The sequence below is a fragment of the Mercenaria mercenaria genome, chromosome 7, assembly GCF_021730395.1.
Source record: "Mercenaria mercenaria strain notata chromosome 7, MADL_Memer_1, whole genome shotgun sequence".
In the NCBI taxonomy this organism is placed as follows: Eukaryota; Metazoa; Mollusca; class Bivalvia; order Venerida; family Veneridae; genus Mercenaria; species Mercenaria mercenaria.
In genome coordinates this window covers 82,166,842-82,184,896 of record NC_069367.1, presented here as the reverse complement: position 1 = coordinate 82,184,896, position 18,055 = coordinate 82,166,842, and the positions used below count along the sequence as shown (strand labels likewise).

At 33.8% G+C, this 18,055-nt stretch overlaps 1 protein-coding gene across 2 annotated transcripts in view; it reads left to right on the top strand.

Moving 5' to 3' along the window:
- The window catches only part of LOC123553786 (neurogenic locus notch homolog protein 1-like), a 76,139-nt gene that overhangs the window by 32,645 nt on the left and 25,439 nt on the right, over positions 1-18,055 (top strand). The window contains exon 1 of one of the 2 annotated variants that reach the window (XM_045343432.2): positions 14,081-14,661. The exons of the other annotated variant lie outside the window; for it this stretch is intronic. Coding sequence (XP_045199367.2) covers positions 14,509-14,661 — 153 coding nt within the window. The 5' untranslated portion in view covers positions 14,081-14,508. Of the gene's footprint in view, positions 1-14,080; positions 14,662-18,055 lie in introns of those variants that run through there. 2 annotated transcript variants of the gene reach the window in all.

Genomic DNA, 18,055 nt, shown 5'->3' with positions numbered 1-18,055 from the left:
ATGCAATATAAACATACAAATGTTGCCAAGTAAATGAACAACAAATTATGTAAAAAAGCTTGGAATTTGCGTTTTCCCAGTCCCAGCCTTTGAACAAAGCAATCTATTGCGTGTTGGTTAAGTCTAAAATGCAGACGGAATTGTAAATTCTTCTTTGTTTTGACTTGAACCGATTCTCATTTAATGAATAATTAGCCATCACAGTTGTCTTAACAGCCTTGATCAAGATTTTCACGAGCACTTTATTTTGGTAACTATGACTTTTATGACCTGACTCTAATTCTGACTATGTTATTAAGTTGTGGGTGGTGGTGTGTTTGAGTTTGGTACAGGAGTGTCTTCGCTTTTGTGGTTTACGTTGTAGTGTGACTGTTATTAAGGAACGTAGCATTCCCTTTGTATATTCAACCTTGTTCATCTTTTCTCCTTCAAATTCCTCTTCCAACCCTACCCCCTCCCCCACCATTTTACCACATCATTCCACCTCTATCTATATTTCACATAAATCAGTATGTACTTGTTAGATGTTTGAAGCAACCCGTCTGTAATATTTTTTCTATTACAGCTTAATTTCGTTGTGGGCCTACTTTGCAAATGTGTGGCTCTGAGGCTGTGTTTTAGGTGCTCTGTGCTTCCGAGAAATCTACAGTTACCTATTATCTTCTTTTGTCATGCAATCAGACAAAGACATAACAAATTTGACCAACCAAAAATAGGTGTTGCGTAAAAAGATCATGATTACCGTCGGTTATATCAGTTTTTATCACATTAAATGTAATGTCATCTACATTAATTAAGAGTGATCTACGATTATCGATGCTACATTTCAACAGACAGGCCGAAGCAAGCCGTGACTGGATGGATTTCCAGAATAACACTGGAATGCATTTTGATTAATGGCATCAAGATGAAATGCTCTCAACTGTCGCTGATTATTTGGTACCTTAAAATCAAACAATAATGAAATTTATGTTATGTTAATATTTTAGAAGAAGACATACATTTGTTTTTAGACGCATGTACCGCTGCTTATGTTTCATTGTTCGAAATGAAAGATGTGGCTATAAATCATCACAGGAAAAAAATGTAAATGAACTTCCCTGCAAAGACTAACAAGAAATATTTTTAAAAATGATGGTCGGCGAATTGTAATAAGGAAAGAAGTTTATGAATTTTTCATCTAACATTCATCTTTAATCTAACATTTTTCAAATTGCACAACTAACACCGCACTTTAGCAATTTAAATGGTTCTCTTTTAATTTTTCGCAAAGGTTTCGTAGGGTTGCAATTGTGTTTCGTTTATCCTTAGACGAATAATTACAGTAGTAGTTTGATGAAGATTCATGAAACGGTTCATGAGAAGAGGTCATTAAACGTGTTTATATTTTTAGCTAAATTGGTCCCTATCCCCATTTGTAACAAAATAGCAGGAGACCTTACGATATTGTTACACATCGAGTTTGATAAAAATCCATTACATTTTAGTGGTTAATGCGAAAAAAAGGCATATCTACTTTTAGCTATAGTGGTCCCTAATAGGGCCCAAGTTCCTATATAAATAAATTTGGAGGAGGACCTTATAATGATGCTCCAGACCAAGTATGACAAAGATCCACCAAGCTGTTCATGAGACGCTGTATAAAGGCATTTCTAGTTTTAGCTCTAGCAGCCCCTAAAAGGGGTTAAATGTCCCAGCTGAACAAAGTTGGCTGCGAGCCTAATAAAGATGCTACAAATCAAGTTTGATTAGAATACATGAGAAAAAATCAATTAAAGGATTTTTTATTGATTATTTTTATTTATTTCTAAAATAGGCCAGCTAATCCCGCTTTAACAAATGCATATTCGCTATTCACGAATCTTTGGACAATGACGTCACACCTATAAAAAAGTGAAGGTCAAGCAAAACATACAACTGTAATTATTTCTGTTTCATAAGCAAAGTTTGACCGTAGTCATATCACATAGATAAACTGTATGCAGCGTACCTTCATTTCAGTGTAATGAGATTCAGTCATTATATAGCAAATATATAATAAAACAGATTTCAACTGAGTTCAATATTTGCATACCATACTAAAAAAAAATATTCATATATAATGAATCAGTTAAATAATTTATAACAAATATATCAAAGCAAACAAGTACTCATTTTAATATGCAATCTGAATAAGTCACAAAAGCAAGAAACCTTTTCATATACAGACGACAATTGTAACAAGGAAAATCTTTTAAAAAGCACTTCTCTACATAAAAGACTCTAATCACACCCTTATTCATGTGAAACGCAGACCGTATTCAGTATTCAGTATTCATATTTATTAAACTTACTTATCATTTTGAGATATATCAATATTCTTGCTAAATATACTGAGCCAAAGTTAGCTTTAAAACTGTGAACAGCGTCGTTTAGGATAAACGCTTTGTCTACATTTCACTCAGCGTAGCACAATCAACAGAGTGAAAGAAATTGACACTCTCGTCCAATCAGGCAGAGTGTTGCATAAATCTTCCATTTTGATAAATTATCTATAATGCGTTATCAAGTAGTTTGATTTGCAAACTGAAGTCACGTGGCATAGGTAACGAAAACGAATTTAGACGGCGTCACCGAAAAACAAAACGATACTTTATACATTTTCTTTGTTCCAGTAATGTTCGTAGATAAAGCAAAGTGGGTAATAAATGCAGACGAGTTTCTTTAAGTTAGTACGGGGTTATTAAACGAACTAAATAAAATTGTACTCTATGTGTCTTTAATAAACTCAATGTTGGAACTACACACATTTTTCATTCCATTATGCAGCCAATAACAAATTTGGTTTAATGGTAAAATGTCTGCCTTGACACTGATGCCATAAATAAGGGATACATAAACAACACTAGTAATTCGGATGCTTCCGTTCAACAATTCTTCACTTCAATTAAACTGCAGGTATTAATGACAGTGACTACGACTCGGCTTATTGACACAGTATTGGCACTGGCATGAACTATCTTCATGCAATATCAATTTAACGGAGTTTGACAAATTGTAGGAGTGTGTGATTTGCTTGGTTAATATTCAGTCTGAACTGCGTATGATAGATTAAGAATTAATGCAATTAGTTAGAAAGAATAATCTGTCTTCGTTATAAACGTATGCGGGTTGGAACTTATAGTTCTTTCCATGCTACTTTAATAACGACGAACTTAGGGCATTACTTCAAGAACAGTTGGGCTTTTCAGCAGGAGAAAGATATAAAGTAAATATCAATGAGGGGCTGGCATATCAGGTTCAGCTACTTTAGCTGCAGTAACAAAGAACCGCACAAACATAGAAACTGTAAAAAATCCTTTCAAACGACAGTGTGTCTGCTGCTATCTCACCAATATGGTGCAAGAATACATAATATTTACATATGCTAGTGGGTATTTACCGAATATGATTTAGTGTCTGGGTTCTCAGAAAAGCTAAATGTACAGGTAAATCAGCTACTTCCCGAAACTTAGTCACCGTCCATTCTTAATAATAGGGACTGGATCGAACGAAAATGGTTTATATTACAGACCACTATCACACATTATGCAAACAGACGTTATGGTGTTTTTGTTAGGGACCGGGTAACGTAAATCTTAATATCTGTTAATAAAGTTAATACGTGATACTTCAAATGTTAACATTGCTAATCGCCCCCGTAAATGACGGTTATAAAGTGCAAATAAAGCTTCTTGATTTATATTACTTTTATCATATATTACTTGTGTTTCCATCAGATGTGTAATTCTTCCTAATATTTTGTTTACTTTACCGTTCGTATGCTCTATAAGGCACGTCACTAGCTTCTATGCGGGATCAAAATGTAAAATGTAATTACGCACTAGTAATTTCTCTAAAAAAAATCAACAACTTTACTTTCTCCATAAATGTCTTCAAAGGATCTTCTTATGACGTACCGTTTGGGTCAAAAGTCTGAAATCGCTCGAGCGGTACCATAATACACGCTTACCGTGTAAATTTACAGGCTTACCGTGTATTTGAATCGGTAGATCTATAAAAGTACACGCTCACCGTGTATTTTTACGCGTTTACCGGGTAAAATATACGCTTAGCGCGTATCGCTCGCTCGAGTTACACTTTAAATAAATCAGCCAATCAAAATACATGTTACAAAGGAAGATATTTATAAAGTTTATGATTGAATTATTACTTTTAAGGAAACCTACATAATATTTTCATTATATTACGAATTGTTTTCCCACTGTAAAGATGATTTCAGTCAAGTAATTTATTCTACAGTATATATGCTTTGATTATAGACATGTATATTTTTTATCATATCTTACAAGCCTGTTTTATTCTTATTTTCGTCAGAAAAGAACAAGCATTTCCTGTCTAATTCCACACATCATACACCTATAACACTTGTACCTTACATTTTAAAATGTCATTTGTTATCATATATCTATTTTTTCTACAACTTCAAATAGTATTTATTTTTCTCCGACTTGAATGACATGTGCATAATTATGTGTGTGTGGGGGGGGGGGGGGAGGGCGGCTCCATGTCATGATAAAACATATGTCAACTAGGTTATCAGGTCCTTTCGAGGTTCCTAATTAGAGCGGATCATAAAATTTACTGAAGCATATAAGATGGCTTTGATATGATATAATTTAATGCCTTCGGTCATCAATGCCACTATATAAAAATGCACACGGATTAATATATCACGCGGTAATAGATAATACAAATTATAGCCATTTCGGCTATGAAATAATATTCTTCATTACGTTGTAGTTATTATCCATTTTAGTAATAAGTTTGTTAGTTACATGTACTTGTGGTCCGACCCATTATGGTGTATTATGGTACCGATCGAGCGATTTCAGACTTTTGACCCAAATGGTACGTCATATCTTCTTACATATTTTATTCACTGCAATTATTATCTCGTGTAATCTTTATTTATGTGGTTGAGTGAGTAAGTGACTTTATGGAGAATAGTTTTCTTTGTAACATAATCGATTTCGATTAATCCTTATTTATTCCCCATCATTTGACAGAAATCATTGTTTTTTTTTAACATTTGGCATTTGTTTAACACTGGATAACTGCAGCTTGATAACACGGTCACTTTGCCTTCTTGTTCTGGCTCGGAGCTGTTGTTCCAGTGCTTGTCCGTACTTCAATCTGCATTATACATTGGCTTTGGTGATACGTGTCAGTCAATGCTTTGGCATTTCATATAATTTATATGCAAACATCAATTGGTAGCGTTTAGAAACGCCGTTTAGAAACGCATGAAAGATGTCCCATGCCGTTTTTAGTATTGTCGTGGAAGAAAGGCATTTTTTTCGCATTTTGTTATTGCATTTAACATAGGAGTGCAACGGGTTTCGATGGATCCAATGCAGTGTCAATTTCATGAATCGGAATAAAGAGATATTTTCCTTCTCTTAAGGCTATCCACAGCTCTGTGGCTATAAATTGATTGGCAAAACATATCTGTGTCGCCTGTGCGAATTATGAACTTCGAATAGTTTACATTAAATGTATTTATCTGCTTCCTCGTGATTATATTGTTTATAATGTTCTAGTCTGAGAAAACTGAGATCTTTGTTATCAGCTACGAAGTGATTGCATTAAACGAAGTATACATACAATGATGTTATATTGTTATGAGGACATTGCTACAGTGTAACTGTAACGAATTATGGAAACGCTAAAATCCTTAGTTGACAGATCCATCCAAAAACCTGTTCAGATGTGACATATATATACATTAAGTCGGAAAAACGAGCACTTGTACGATCAGCATGGAGAGTGAACAAATGCATGTATTTACATTGATATATTAACAACGCCTAAATAGAAATATATTGCACTAAGTATAATCTCATACTCATATGCTGAGGGTATATATAACGTTATAAATGTACAAACTAAAAGGGACATAGAGCCAATATTTAACTTAAATATATTACAGAATCATTACTGATCAATTATCAGTCATCAATTTTTCTTGCAAAAGTAAACAAACAACGCTTGTTATCTGACCCAGTGGTTCCGTGTTTTTTGTCATTTATTAGCTCGTCCGATTTTTGAAAAAAAATCTACGAGGTTGATCGGCATCGCCGTCTGCTTCAGTTAAAAGTTTTGTTTAGGTCCGCCTTTTCTCAAATACTGTAAAAACTTTGCACACCTGTTTCTCATCATTAGGGGACAATGTAGAACAAGAACCATAACTCTAAGCTGCATTTTAACAGAATGATGGCTCCTTTTGTACTTAGAAAATCTCTTTTCTTACATATTGTCCAGCTCTTGCAGACGAGCGATGGCACCCGTAGGCGGTGCTCTTGTTAAATATAAATGGGTCTGGCATTGTAATTACTTTCACGTACTTTGATGACTATTTCAATTTGATCATCTTATATTTACACAAGCATACACCTACTGAAATGTATTAGCAGACTGTATAGTTACAGACGCAATAGTTGAGAAAATTCATTCAAAAGACGAAGTGTTTTTTGCATTGAATATATTGCAATGCGTGAAATTTCCGTTAAAGTTAACCGAGTCTCATGCACGAATTATTGATGGAAATAATGCAGTGAAGACGTTTCCTCGTATCCTTGTAAATTGTTACCATTATTTTTATCGAAATATTTGCCAGTTGATTTCCTGGATATTGATGGAAATTTAGTGTACAATGCAGTAAAATTGGCAAAACAGGTACCCAGATATTGATAAATAATGCTTTTCTTAAATACCTATCGAAACTTCTATCTCCCCCTTGGTATTGTTTGCAATATATTCTAATATGCTTTTCTCTGTTAAAACACTCTTACGCTAGAATGACGTCACGTTAACGTGCGGTGACGTCAATGTTTTTGTTGCGACCAAGAAAGAGCGCTACTATATTTCATCTACTGTTTTAGATCAAGGGCATATTAGAATCGAAATAATTTATCGCAAAATCGTGTTTTAACACTATACACTCGGGCGGTAATACGTCGTACAAATAATTTCACTCGGGCTGCTATAAATTATTTCTTAATTTCATACTGCAAGTAGTACATCTATGAAGTTAAACGTACGTTTATACAAATATGTATTAATAGCGTGTAGAAATTTAATCAAAAGATATTTTATTTATTATACGACCGCAACCCATTTTAAAAAGTAACAGACCGGAGTGTTTCTTTTGAATAAAATTACAAATATCATTTAAAAGGATATTGCTTGGTACATCTGAAATTATTTCTGAGATATGATCAAATATGAAAGATAATAGGTAAGGGTAGATTTCTCGGAAGCACAGAGCACCAAAAACACAGCCCCAGAGCCACGCATTTACATAGTAGGCCCACAATAAAAAGAAGCTGTAATAGAAAAATATTTCAGACGGGTGCTTCAAACATCCATCAAGTACATATTAATTTATGCTAAAAATTGATGGAGGGGAAGGAAATGGTAAAGAGCGAAATGGGGTCGAGGGTGGTGGAAGGAATCCGAAAGGGAAAGCTGAACATTGAAATTTCTTCTTAGATATGGAAATAATTTTGCTTTCGTCATAATTATCCTGGTTTACATCGAAATTTGTTCGTTTCTTAATTGTAGACATTTATTTGTATTTTGTAACTTTTAAAATTGGGTTGAGGATTCAAAATGAATGAAAAGATATCGTAAAATGTTTTAAAATTTGTTTGATATTTAGATACTGCAGTGCTTATCGTTTCAAATATATGAGACATTCAATAATTATACTATATGCACATTTAAGATATTTCAAGAGTTATAAAGGTTGTATATACGATATAGATGGACCAACTACTTTATGGCATGTTTAGCAGTACAAAAAGGTCAGTACGTTCTAGAATATTGATAACAGGGTGCCATTTTGGTATTGATTGATATGGTGTTCAGTCTGTTTAAAGTGTTTTGTTTTTTGTTTTGGGTTTAAAGCCGTTTTTCAATAATATTTTAGTTATGTAACGGCAGGCAGTTAACCTAACCAGTGTTCCTGGATTCTGTACAAGTACAAACCTGTTCTCCGCAAGTAACTGCCAACTTCCCCACATGAATCAGAGGTGGAGGACGAATGACTTCAGACACAATGTCTTTCATAAATAGCAATACCTTAACACATCTTGAGGGAAGTGGTTAATAAGTTCTTTCGCTGGGTGTTGGTGCGGATGACGATGTCAGGCACGAAGATTGTTTAGGCGGTAACGAGGCTCATGTTTGTATTCGATTGACAATAAAGTATAAATTATCCGATGTGGGTTCAAGCCTTACTTAGAGCGTTGAATTCTTTATATTAGGAAGCCATCTAGATGGCTTACGGAAAGTCGATGGTTCTACCCAGGTGCCCTTTCGTGATGAAATGATGGACGGAGGGGTAGCTTTTTCCACCATCGAAGCTGGACATTTTTGCCATATGACCTGTATTTATGCCGGTGCTACGTTGAATCCAACAACAACAACAACAACAAAAACCAAACAAACTAGAGATCTGTCTGTACATACATAATTTGGATTAAATTTTTTATTCTTTATATATAGAATTTTACTTTGAGCATTTACCTAAAATACTGAATGAAAAATGTTTTTTTTTTTTATACTTGCAGAGCTTTTGCAATTTTCAAACTGTAGGCGGAGTAATCTGTAGTATTCAGTAAACACCTTTTCAGTTTGCAACAATAAGTTTACCTTTTTGTCTTGCTTTTAAAATTGATTAAAACAATACTTCAAGTCAGTGAGTGACTATATAAGCCAGTAAGTTAAATTGTGTTACTACCAACGCAGTCATATGTATTGTAATACTCCACGACTCGTATAGTACGAAAGTCCATAAACAGACAACACAACATTTACTAAAATAGTTTCTTGATGATGTAGATTGCTTCAGGTTTGATATTAAGTCTTTAAGATATTAAGTATCTGTTAGACTATAAATCGAATTTGAAATTGAATGTGACGTTGTCTTTGTAATAATAAGTGACCTCTAGGATATTGCAATGTATTTCTCTACAACTCATTGAGCCAGTATAAGTCACACTGTAACAGCAGTTTAGGCAAATCCCACTTTCTGACGGCAACAATTACCATCCTCTGTGATACCGCGACTGTAAATTCTGTAGCTAACAACATATATTTCTTTTTACATACATATCATGTTGTCTAATAAAAGATCAAATTGTTGTGTGCAATAAGCATTATTCAGTCACACTCTGTCTATTATTAAGATGATCGTAAAAGTATATTTGAAGTAATTGGAACATTATTACAAAAACTATCATTTGAGAGACAATAAGAAGCTAAAAATTGATGAATGAGCCTCTTGTAATTGACACCTGATTGTGACAGATCAGGTTTCTGTAATTCGTAGGCAAAATAACAGAGAGGATTTGAATGTCCTATAGGCCCTACTTTTGTAATTTTGTACAGTTCTTGATGTTGCTAAGCATTGCTGATTTAATTTTAAGTAGGGACGTTCTCTTTTCCAGGTAAATCGTACAACACCAGTGTTGTAACTTACTTAGCTTTGTCAAAAAATTCGAATCCTCTCAAAAGTTGTTGAAATAAATCGTGTGTTGTAAAAGTAAAAATAAATATCCTATATTTGGTATCTGTTCAGACTGTAATGAAAGTTTTGAATCAAATTTAAAGGAAATAATTATATTACAAGTGAGGTAAAGATCACCATATTAGTTCATTTCATCAAGCATTTTCAAACAACATGTATTTAAGCTTGCATGAAATGATAACTAACCCATTTATAGAACTCTCCAACCATGACTACTTTTCACAATCTCTTCAAACAGTTTTGAGATGCTTTATTTGTCTTTAGTAACCTCATTTCAAGTGAGTTTTAAAATCGACTCTTGTTACATAGTAGAAGCATGTCCTTCTGGTTACGAACAGTGTTGATTTTATGTTATGAAAAAGGAAACATGAATGGTGCAATTGTAAAATGAAAATCCACAGGGGAGGCATACAGACATTACATAAATCTTATGAACATTTTTATCAATGAACGATTTTAAATTGCACAAAGATCTCCGACAGTTTTATAATGACCCCGCCCGCTTAGCTCAGTAGGTAAGAGCGTTGGTCTACGGATCGCAGGGTCGTGAGTTCGATCCTCGGGCGGGACGTATGTTCTCCGTGACTATTTGATAAACGACATTGTGTCTGAAATCATTAGTCCTCCACCTCTGATTCATGTGGGGAAGTTGGCAGTTACTTGCGGAGAACAGGTTTGTACTGGTACAGAATCCAGGAACACTGGTTAGGTTAACTGCCCGCCGTTACATGACTGAAATACTGTTGAAAAACGGCGTTAACCCCCCCCCCCCCCCAAAAAAAAAAAAAAACAACAACAAAAAAAACAACAACAAACAAACAGTTTTATAATGATATATTTTTTAAAAGTATAATTAATTTTCAAATAATAAAAAAACAACCAAAAGAAAATCGTTCTGAAATCGCATCAGTTTTATCACAACAAGTTGTCATGTACACTACTGGGAATTCTCTGGAAAGATTTGGTGTTTAGAAAGTATAAGGTAACATCAAGATAAAGAGCTTGCTGACAATAACTCCAGTGATGAGTAGATGATATGTCGCATTACTTCCAAACTGGGAGTTAATCGTGCATTGATAACTTAATGGTGAAACAATCCAAAGACAATCTCCTATCGCATAATTAAAAGACAGGATTAAGAGTACAGTTTTCTTCTATGTTACTCTTTTGCTTTGTTGTCTCTATATAGTATGCGAAATACGTTATTTGAACAAATATTGTCACATACATTCGCACATGTCCCGAAAACCTACTTCACCTAACCACAGAATTGATGCACTTCAGATTTTAACTAAAAATACATTAACGTCAAGCAATATTGCTACGTTAATTACTGAGATTGTGTGTGTACAAGATATCTTTTCAGCAAAATACCGCTGAACCTACAATAGTCAGGGCTTGAACAAGACATATCTTCTTTAAAGTAATACTGCAAACTGGAAAATTTTGTATATCGTTATCTATACAAAAAAGTGAAATAAAGCCTGGACAAGACATACAGAAACAAGCATCACTGTACAAATAAATGGCAAAGCGCCCGCCAGTGTATGAGAATGGCAACTTTATTAATTTTGTAATGATGCATATAAATATACAACTATTGCCAAGTAAATGAACAACAAATTATGTCAAAAAAGCTTGAATTTTACGTTTCTTCAGTCATATGCAAATATCTCATGATATTCTTAAAGATCTATATATTGCATGTCACTATGTTTGCTATTGACGGGTAGAAATGTCACTAAAGTCTCAATTGCAGAACATTTTCTATTTACAAAGATGTCATGGCAAATTATAGTGTTTTCTTTCCCAGTCTTTGCTTGACGATAGTTGTTATGTCGGTGCATGTAATGAAAGACATAATAACTTCTTACTACACATTCAAGAGACATCTTCATCAAATGAATTTTTACGAAGTAATATGATATTATTTATATGAATTATCTAAAAGTTGGTAAAACATTTGATAGATTTAGTCCTTCTATATATTTCATTTACAAACAATCAGAGGGTGTTTATTAGCACTGTTAGAGGACAAGAGGAACACATTCTCTAAAACAATATTTCAGAGTTAAAAAGATAAAACCATATTGAAAATAAATCTTATTCAGACTGATTTCAATCCAATATAGACCTTGAACAATAATTAATTTTTGGTTTAGTTTAAAGCATGAATACAATTATAGTATACAGGCCGTATCAGTTGTCACAAAAACTTACTTTGAGAGCTGTCAAGTTAGCGGATATTTCTCAGAATTCGGGAAAATATATGTCCTGGTGGGGAAAAAGGGCTGGGTTTGGATCTAATAAAAACCTGAAATGAGGCCTCTAATTTTTTATGTTTGTAACAATTATAAATATGTAAAAATAAGTTCCAAATTTAAAGTCTTCAAAGAGATAAATAAGCAAACACAATTTATTAGCATGTTTTGCAAAATAAGTGAGTTTTAAAACATTTCCTTAGTAATTTTCGACCGAGCATGCATAATTGGTCCAATGTTAGCATCTTTTGCCTTAAAAACTTTAAACACCTAATAAAAGAAAGAAAAGACAAAGTCACAACCATAAAACACGCAAACAAACAAACAAAAAAAAACAAACAAGTAAGTGATTGCTTATCACTTTTAGATGAGATCTTCTTCCTCGCTGACTTGTAAAGGTAGCTGACATTGATTCACGTTCTATAACTTTCATGTAAAACATTATTCAGCTTTGGATGTGGAATGTTCGGCTTACCTCCAAGACTAACGTTAAAATTTGCTTATATCTACAATGAATTCAAACAAAATAAAAAATACACACATATTGACTTTATTGGTAACGTTATGGTCACAAGCACAAATATTTCAAAATTATAATGTATAACTATGTACAAAATGTTTATCTTTAAAAGATTGGATGTGACTAGTGTCTAATCGCTCAAACAATTTATTAGGAATATCTACCTGTATGTTTGGTATACGCTTACATTATAAAGCGACGTTTTATATATCATGAACATTTCTCATAATGATGTTGTTCGAAATGTACAACAGAACAGCGTGGGTATCTATCTGTATCTGTATTATTCAAGATATAAATTATTTCCCTTTAGATGTTATTCTCCTATCTTTGTTAGATAGATCATCTCAAAAATATGCTTCATTTGATTTAATGTCTTGAATAACAATAGCTTTTTCCATAATACTCTCATTACTGTATTTCTTTCAGTGTTGCAATATAATCTTCTCAGTAATTTCCTCTTCTGCTGCGACGTGAACCTTTTCAGTAAATTACCTTTCAGATGAATGGTGCATTAACCTTGTCGTCGATTCATTCATATTGTTTAGTCAATTGAAAAAAAATGTGTTTTAGTACTAAGTTCTTTCAAAAATTTTCCGAATGACCGAAAAAGAATATTTCCGGCTTGTGGTTGAATGTATTCTGTGTAATAGGCTTGTCTTTGTTTTGTTTTTTTTATAAAGAATGTATTTAGTTTTACGATTTTAAATGAAACTCAACTCGACTTATTACATCAATTCTATTATGTACCTTATTATCTAACTACTTTGAGATTAAAGCTGATGCAGAATTGCATTTAACTTTGCTTCTTTAGATTAAGATCCTAAACACGGAATGAAACGAGCAAATTCAGTGTATTCATATCCCCAGCCAAATAAGTTATTCTGTGAATGAGGGGACTATATTTTGTAAGATATTTTATTTCCAGATGTACAAAGCTGTGCACAAAAAAAACCGTGCAGCGATTTTTTTCTTTCCTATTTTTTACAAATGGACGGACGGACGAACATTCGGACGGACAACTTTAATACGATATTCCTCTGTCTTTTGCGGCGGATAATAAATGAGCCGCGCCGTGGGAAAACCAACATAGTGGGTATGCGACCAGCATGGATCCAGACCAGCCTGCGCATCCGCGCAGTCTGGTCAGGATCCATGCTGTTCGCTTTCAAAGCCTATTACAATTAGAAAAACCGTTAGCGAACAGCATGGATCCTGACCAGACTGCGCGGATGCGCAGGCTGGTCTGGATACTTGCTGGTCGCATACCCACTATGTTGGTTTTCTCATGATGCGGCTCAAATGATCTCGATGAGAAAACCATGAAGGCCACAGAAATGTCTACTTGTAAACTCGCTGGCTGTAAGATGACAAAAGACAGTTGCTCTGTTGCGATCACGTACGTGAGCAATTTCTGTGTAATTTTTGTAAATGTAATTTCATGGCTTGGGATAAAGGTTGATATTTTGGCCGAACAGAAATTGTAATTTAATCTGTCCATCTAACTAGATATAAACTGGACTTGTTCTTGTGTTCGACTCAATTACGAATTAAGGTAAGATCCAGTTGGATTGGCCGGTATTCAAATAGTGAAAGCATTGTCTCCTTAAAGTCTGTGATTGGTTTTATAATGTTAATACGCATTTCCTCGATAATCCGACATGTTGTTAACGGTATTTCAGATATATTTACACTGGTAGAAGATGTTTTCGCGCAGTAAGATGTCTGCAGGGCTTGTTTGTGATGAATAATTGACCATGAGTTCAATATTTCCAATACCAACACTGGCAAAGTACTACGAGCAAAACTAAGAAAATCAAATACATCAAAGCCTTTAGATCAGGTACTTGTGAATGGACTTTACCTCGTAAGGATAATGGGATAAATTGCGTTATTTTCTATTTGTGAATAACACAGTGATAAAAAATCTTAATTGTACTTTTTATAAACTGAAACAATTTGATTGAAAACATACTGGCAAGCAAAAATACAGTCAAAGAAATTTTAAAACTGACACGTGCTTTATCGCGCTGTTAACAGAAGTGATTGAAATACAGCATTTGAGAAACCACTATAACTTTAAGACTCTTTCAGAATTGGTAAGGCATATCAAAGATTAAAGAAGTATATGACAAGTCGGATACAAAATAAGCATGACATTTAAATTATTCGTCTGCATGTTGCTTGGATGGATAACACTGAGTTGTGGTGAGCTAGAAGATGTAAAATGCACATATTCAGCAAACAATGAAGAGATTGAAGTAATCGCAAATTATAGTTTAGTTGTTGATATAGAAAATAAAACGGTAAGCTATCATTGTGTAGATATTTAGTATTTAAAACCATCTTTGATATAAATAAATTTCTGTTGATGTTTTAAAATGTTTTTAAATAATAACAATGAATTGCAATAAGAGAATAATAAAATATGTATAAATAAGTCCTGATACGCCACATCATCGCTAATGGATAATAGAAATGGAAAATGCAATAGTGGTCAATTCATTGAAAAAAAAATGTTGGGTCTTCAAATAATAATTGTGTCAATTAATTACGATTTTTTAAAAAATTCATTATGGTTTGTGTTTTTAATTATTTTACAATTTTGCAATGAAACAATCAAAACGGCGTTTTACAGTGTTCTGTTTGTGCCATTGTCGTTTATGTTTAGCTCGAAACAACGAAAGAATAATACTTCCGATGTTGAAGAGTGGAAATAATGAAACTATGATGGTGAAAAGTCGAAACAAACAAAAAATATTCAAGACGGCATTTTGATTATAAAAGTTTTCAAACAATATTGAATCTGATATTGGTAATATGGCAGCAAGCAAACTTTAACTTCTAAGGAATAAAACTGTTAATCCGTCAATATAACTCATAAAGGTGATAGTTGTCGTGTTCCTTCTACCTCAGTGTTTAGTTTTGATTCTTATGTACACTTCTGATGCAGTACATGTACTTTGGAACATTTGATACAATGTAGAAATTTATGTATTTTATGTATATTATCTGACCTATATATCTATTGCAAAATGAAATAAAAACCAACATTAAACTTTAGCTGGTATACCCATCTTTTCATGATAAGTTACATTTCCAATGTCAGGCAAATCATGCGGATTTGTCTGTAAATACACATGTTCGATCGGTCTGATGATAAATGATTTTATGCCCATAAAAGCGGGCATATTAAAATTGCACTATCCGTCCGTCCGTGCGTCCATGAGTCCGTCCGATAGTAGTGGACCGTCCGTGCGTCCGTTCTTGCGTCTGTGTAATTTTTTTTCAGGGCTGTTACTCCGCCATCCACGAAATGATTTTAAAATAACTTGGCATAAAAGTCTACCGTAATGGGACGACTTATCATGATCAAAGTCATGCATAAAGAGGTCAAAAGTTAACGGTTCTGTTTCTTGTCCGGTCCATACCTCTGCCATCCATGAAGGAATTTTAAAATAACTTGGCATAAATGTTTGCTATAATGAGACAATGTATCATGCGCAAAGCCCAGACCCCTAACTTAAAGGTCAGAGTCACACTTAGAAGTCAAAGGTTAACAGGGTTTGTTTCGTGTCCGGTCCGCGACTCTGTGATTAATGAAGGGATGTTAAAATTACTTAGCATAAATGTTCCCTAGGAAATGAGATGACGTGTCATGCGCAAGACCCAGACCCCTAGCTCGAAGGTCAAGGCAACACTTAGAAGTCAAAGGTTAGCATGGTCTTTTTCTTGTCTGGCTCACAACCCTGTCATTTATTAAGGGACTTGAAAATAATTTGACACAAATGTTACCCATATTGCGAAGGTGTGTCGCGCTTATGACCCGGATCTGTCGGGTCAAGGTCAAGGCCACAAAATGGTTCATACCTAAACTTTTCTGGCATATTTTGTGCAGACAACTGTAGTATTCTTGGGCACGCTTCGATGGTATTTGCCACTAAAAGTGACATGTCTTGTTGAAAGTTATTTTCTATAGATATATCGATTGTTTAGAATTGCATGTGATGACCGGCAATATAGAGAAGAATTCATTTATGAAAATTGAATGCAGTACACAAACGTTCTCAGACAGCAGAATATATCTAATTAATTTGACAAATAATTATTCAGCTGTCTCCGTATAATTTGACAGTTTTATCTGCATGGTCAGAGCTGTGACAACCATAATCAGGGAAATGAAAAATCATTCCTGAACTGAGACATCGCTTGTTTTGACAATAAACCAGTATTTTTATGTGATTGTTTCACAACCGGCGCCTTTGTTGCAATTAACTGGATGTTTCTCAGTGAGGAATATTTCAGTATTGTCCATATTTATTAGCTGCATATAACAAGATTTTCGAAGTATTCGCGTTATAAAACGTTTGTTTTTAAAGCGACACATTTTTAACGAGATATCGAGATGTATACATATTGACATTCGATTTTAAAGCTATCATTATGATACTGAATAATGGCGTTATCTAAAAGGAATACAGATACACCACATTTATATGGCATTTAAAAGACTAATTAACATTTATACTAAATTATTTGCATTTTCAACAGTCAACGAACTGTTCATTAACTTGTACTGTTCATTACTTTTACATGTAATTTTTCTCCTGATTTTTGTTAAGAAATGAATTTTCTGCAGCGCGATAGACATAATGAATATTTAAAGATATATTTTTGAGAATTGTATGTGGACAAATCTTAAAATGCTTTATAAATACATGTAATAAAACGTTGCATTGAGTGTTTATAACATAGACTGGAATAATAACAGACAGACTGTTTGCGCATCAAAACACTACATTAGGATGTTTAAAACAGAAAAAGAAAGCGAATATATGTCAGTACGGTAGAACGGTCTTGTCCTTGCGTCCAATCCAATCCTTGGGTTCCACACACTGATAACCAATATTTAAAACAGACATTGCAACCAACATTTTACACAATGATCATTATACATGTATATCTATAGATGTGCCCTTGAAGGAACTTTTGCTATGCCTTGTTAATATAATGGATTCGGAAAGATAATCGGCAGTTTCACTACTTTATCCATTCTTTCACCGTTATCATTTGGTTCAAGTAAAATATGGCTTTCGTAATAAATCGGATACGGAGGGTACGTAACCGACGGAAATTGCCGACCGCTATTACGAGTCCAAAACCTCAAGAAACATTACACTTACGCATACATGTGACACAAAACAAACTTACTACAAGAATATAAATATTCTGTAATATATTGATCATTACACAAATATCTTAATAAGTCTTTCCGAGTCATCAAACTCTACTAAAAATCATGCAAGAGAACAACGCAATCAGGTATTTGTTTTATCAAAACAGGAGAAGAACAGGGAAAAGAACGAAAATTTCATGTGTTAAAATTGTCTTTTACCATTACTATTCATCATTCAACAAGGAACGCACTCTGTCATTATGTGGAAAATTGACAATTACAGCTAGGATCATTCATCAATTTCACGATAGCTTCTACTGATTTATTCTTATATTCGTGCATAAAAACTGGATCCGGGAGAAAAACTTGTATAAACAAGGGAATTCACATGATTTGTGTGTTTTCCAAATGCAGTGCCGGAGCCGATTATTCATTCTTGTGCAAATAAATATTGGGTACATGTGTCTTGTTCGTTCACAAAAAAAAATCTTTTTAAAGCACACAGTTGCTATCTAATCCCTGCT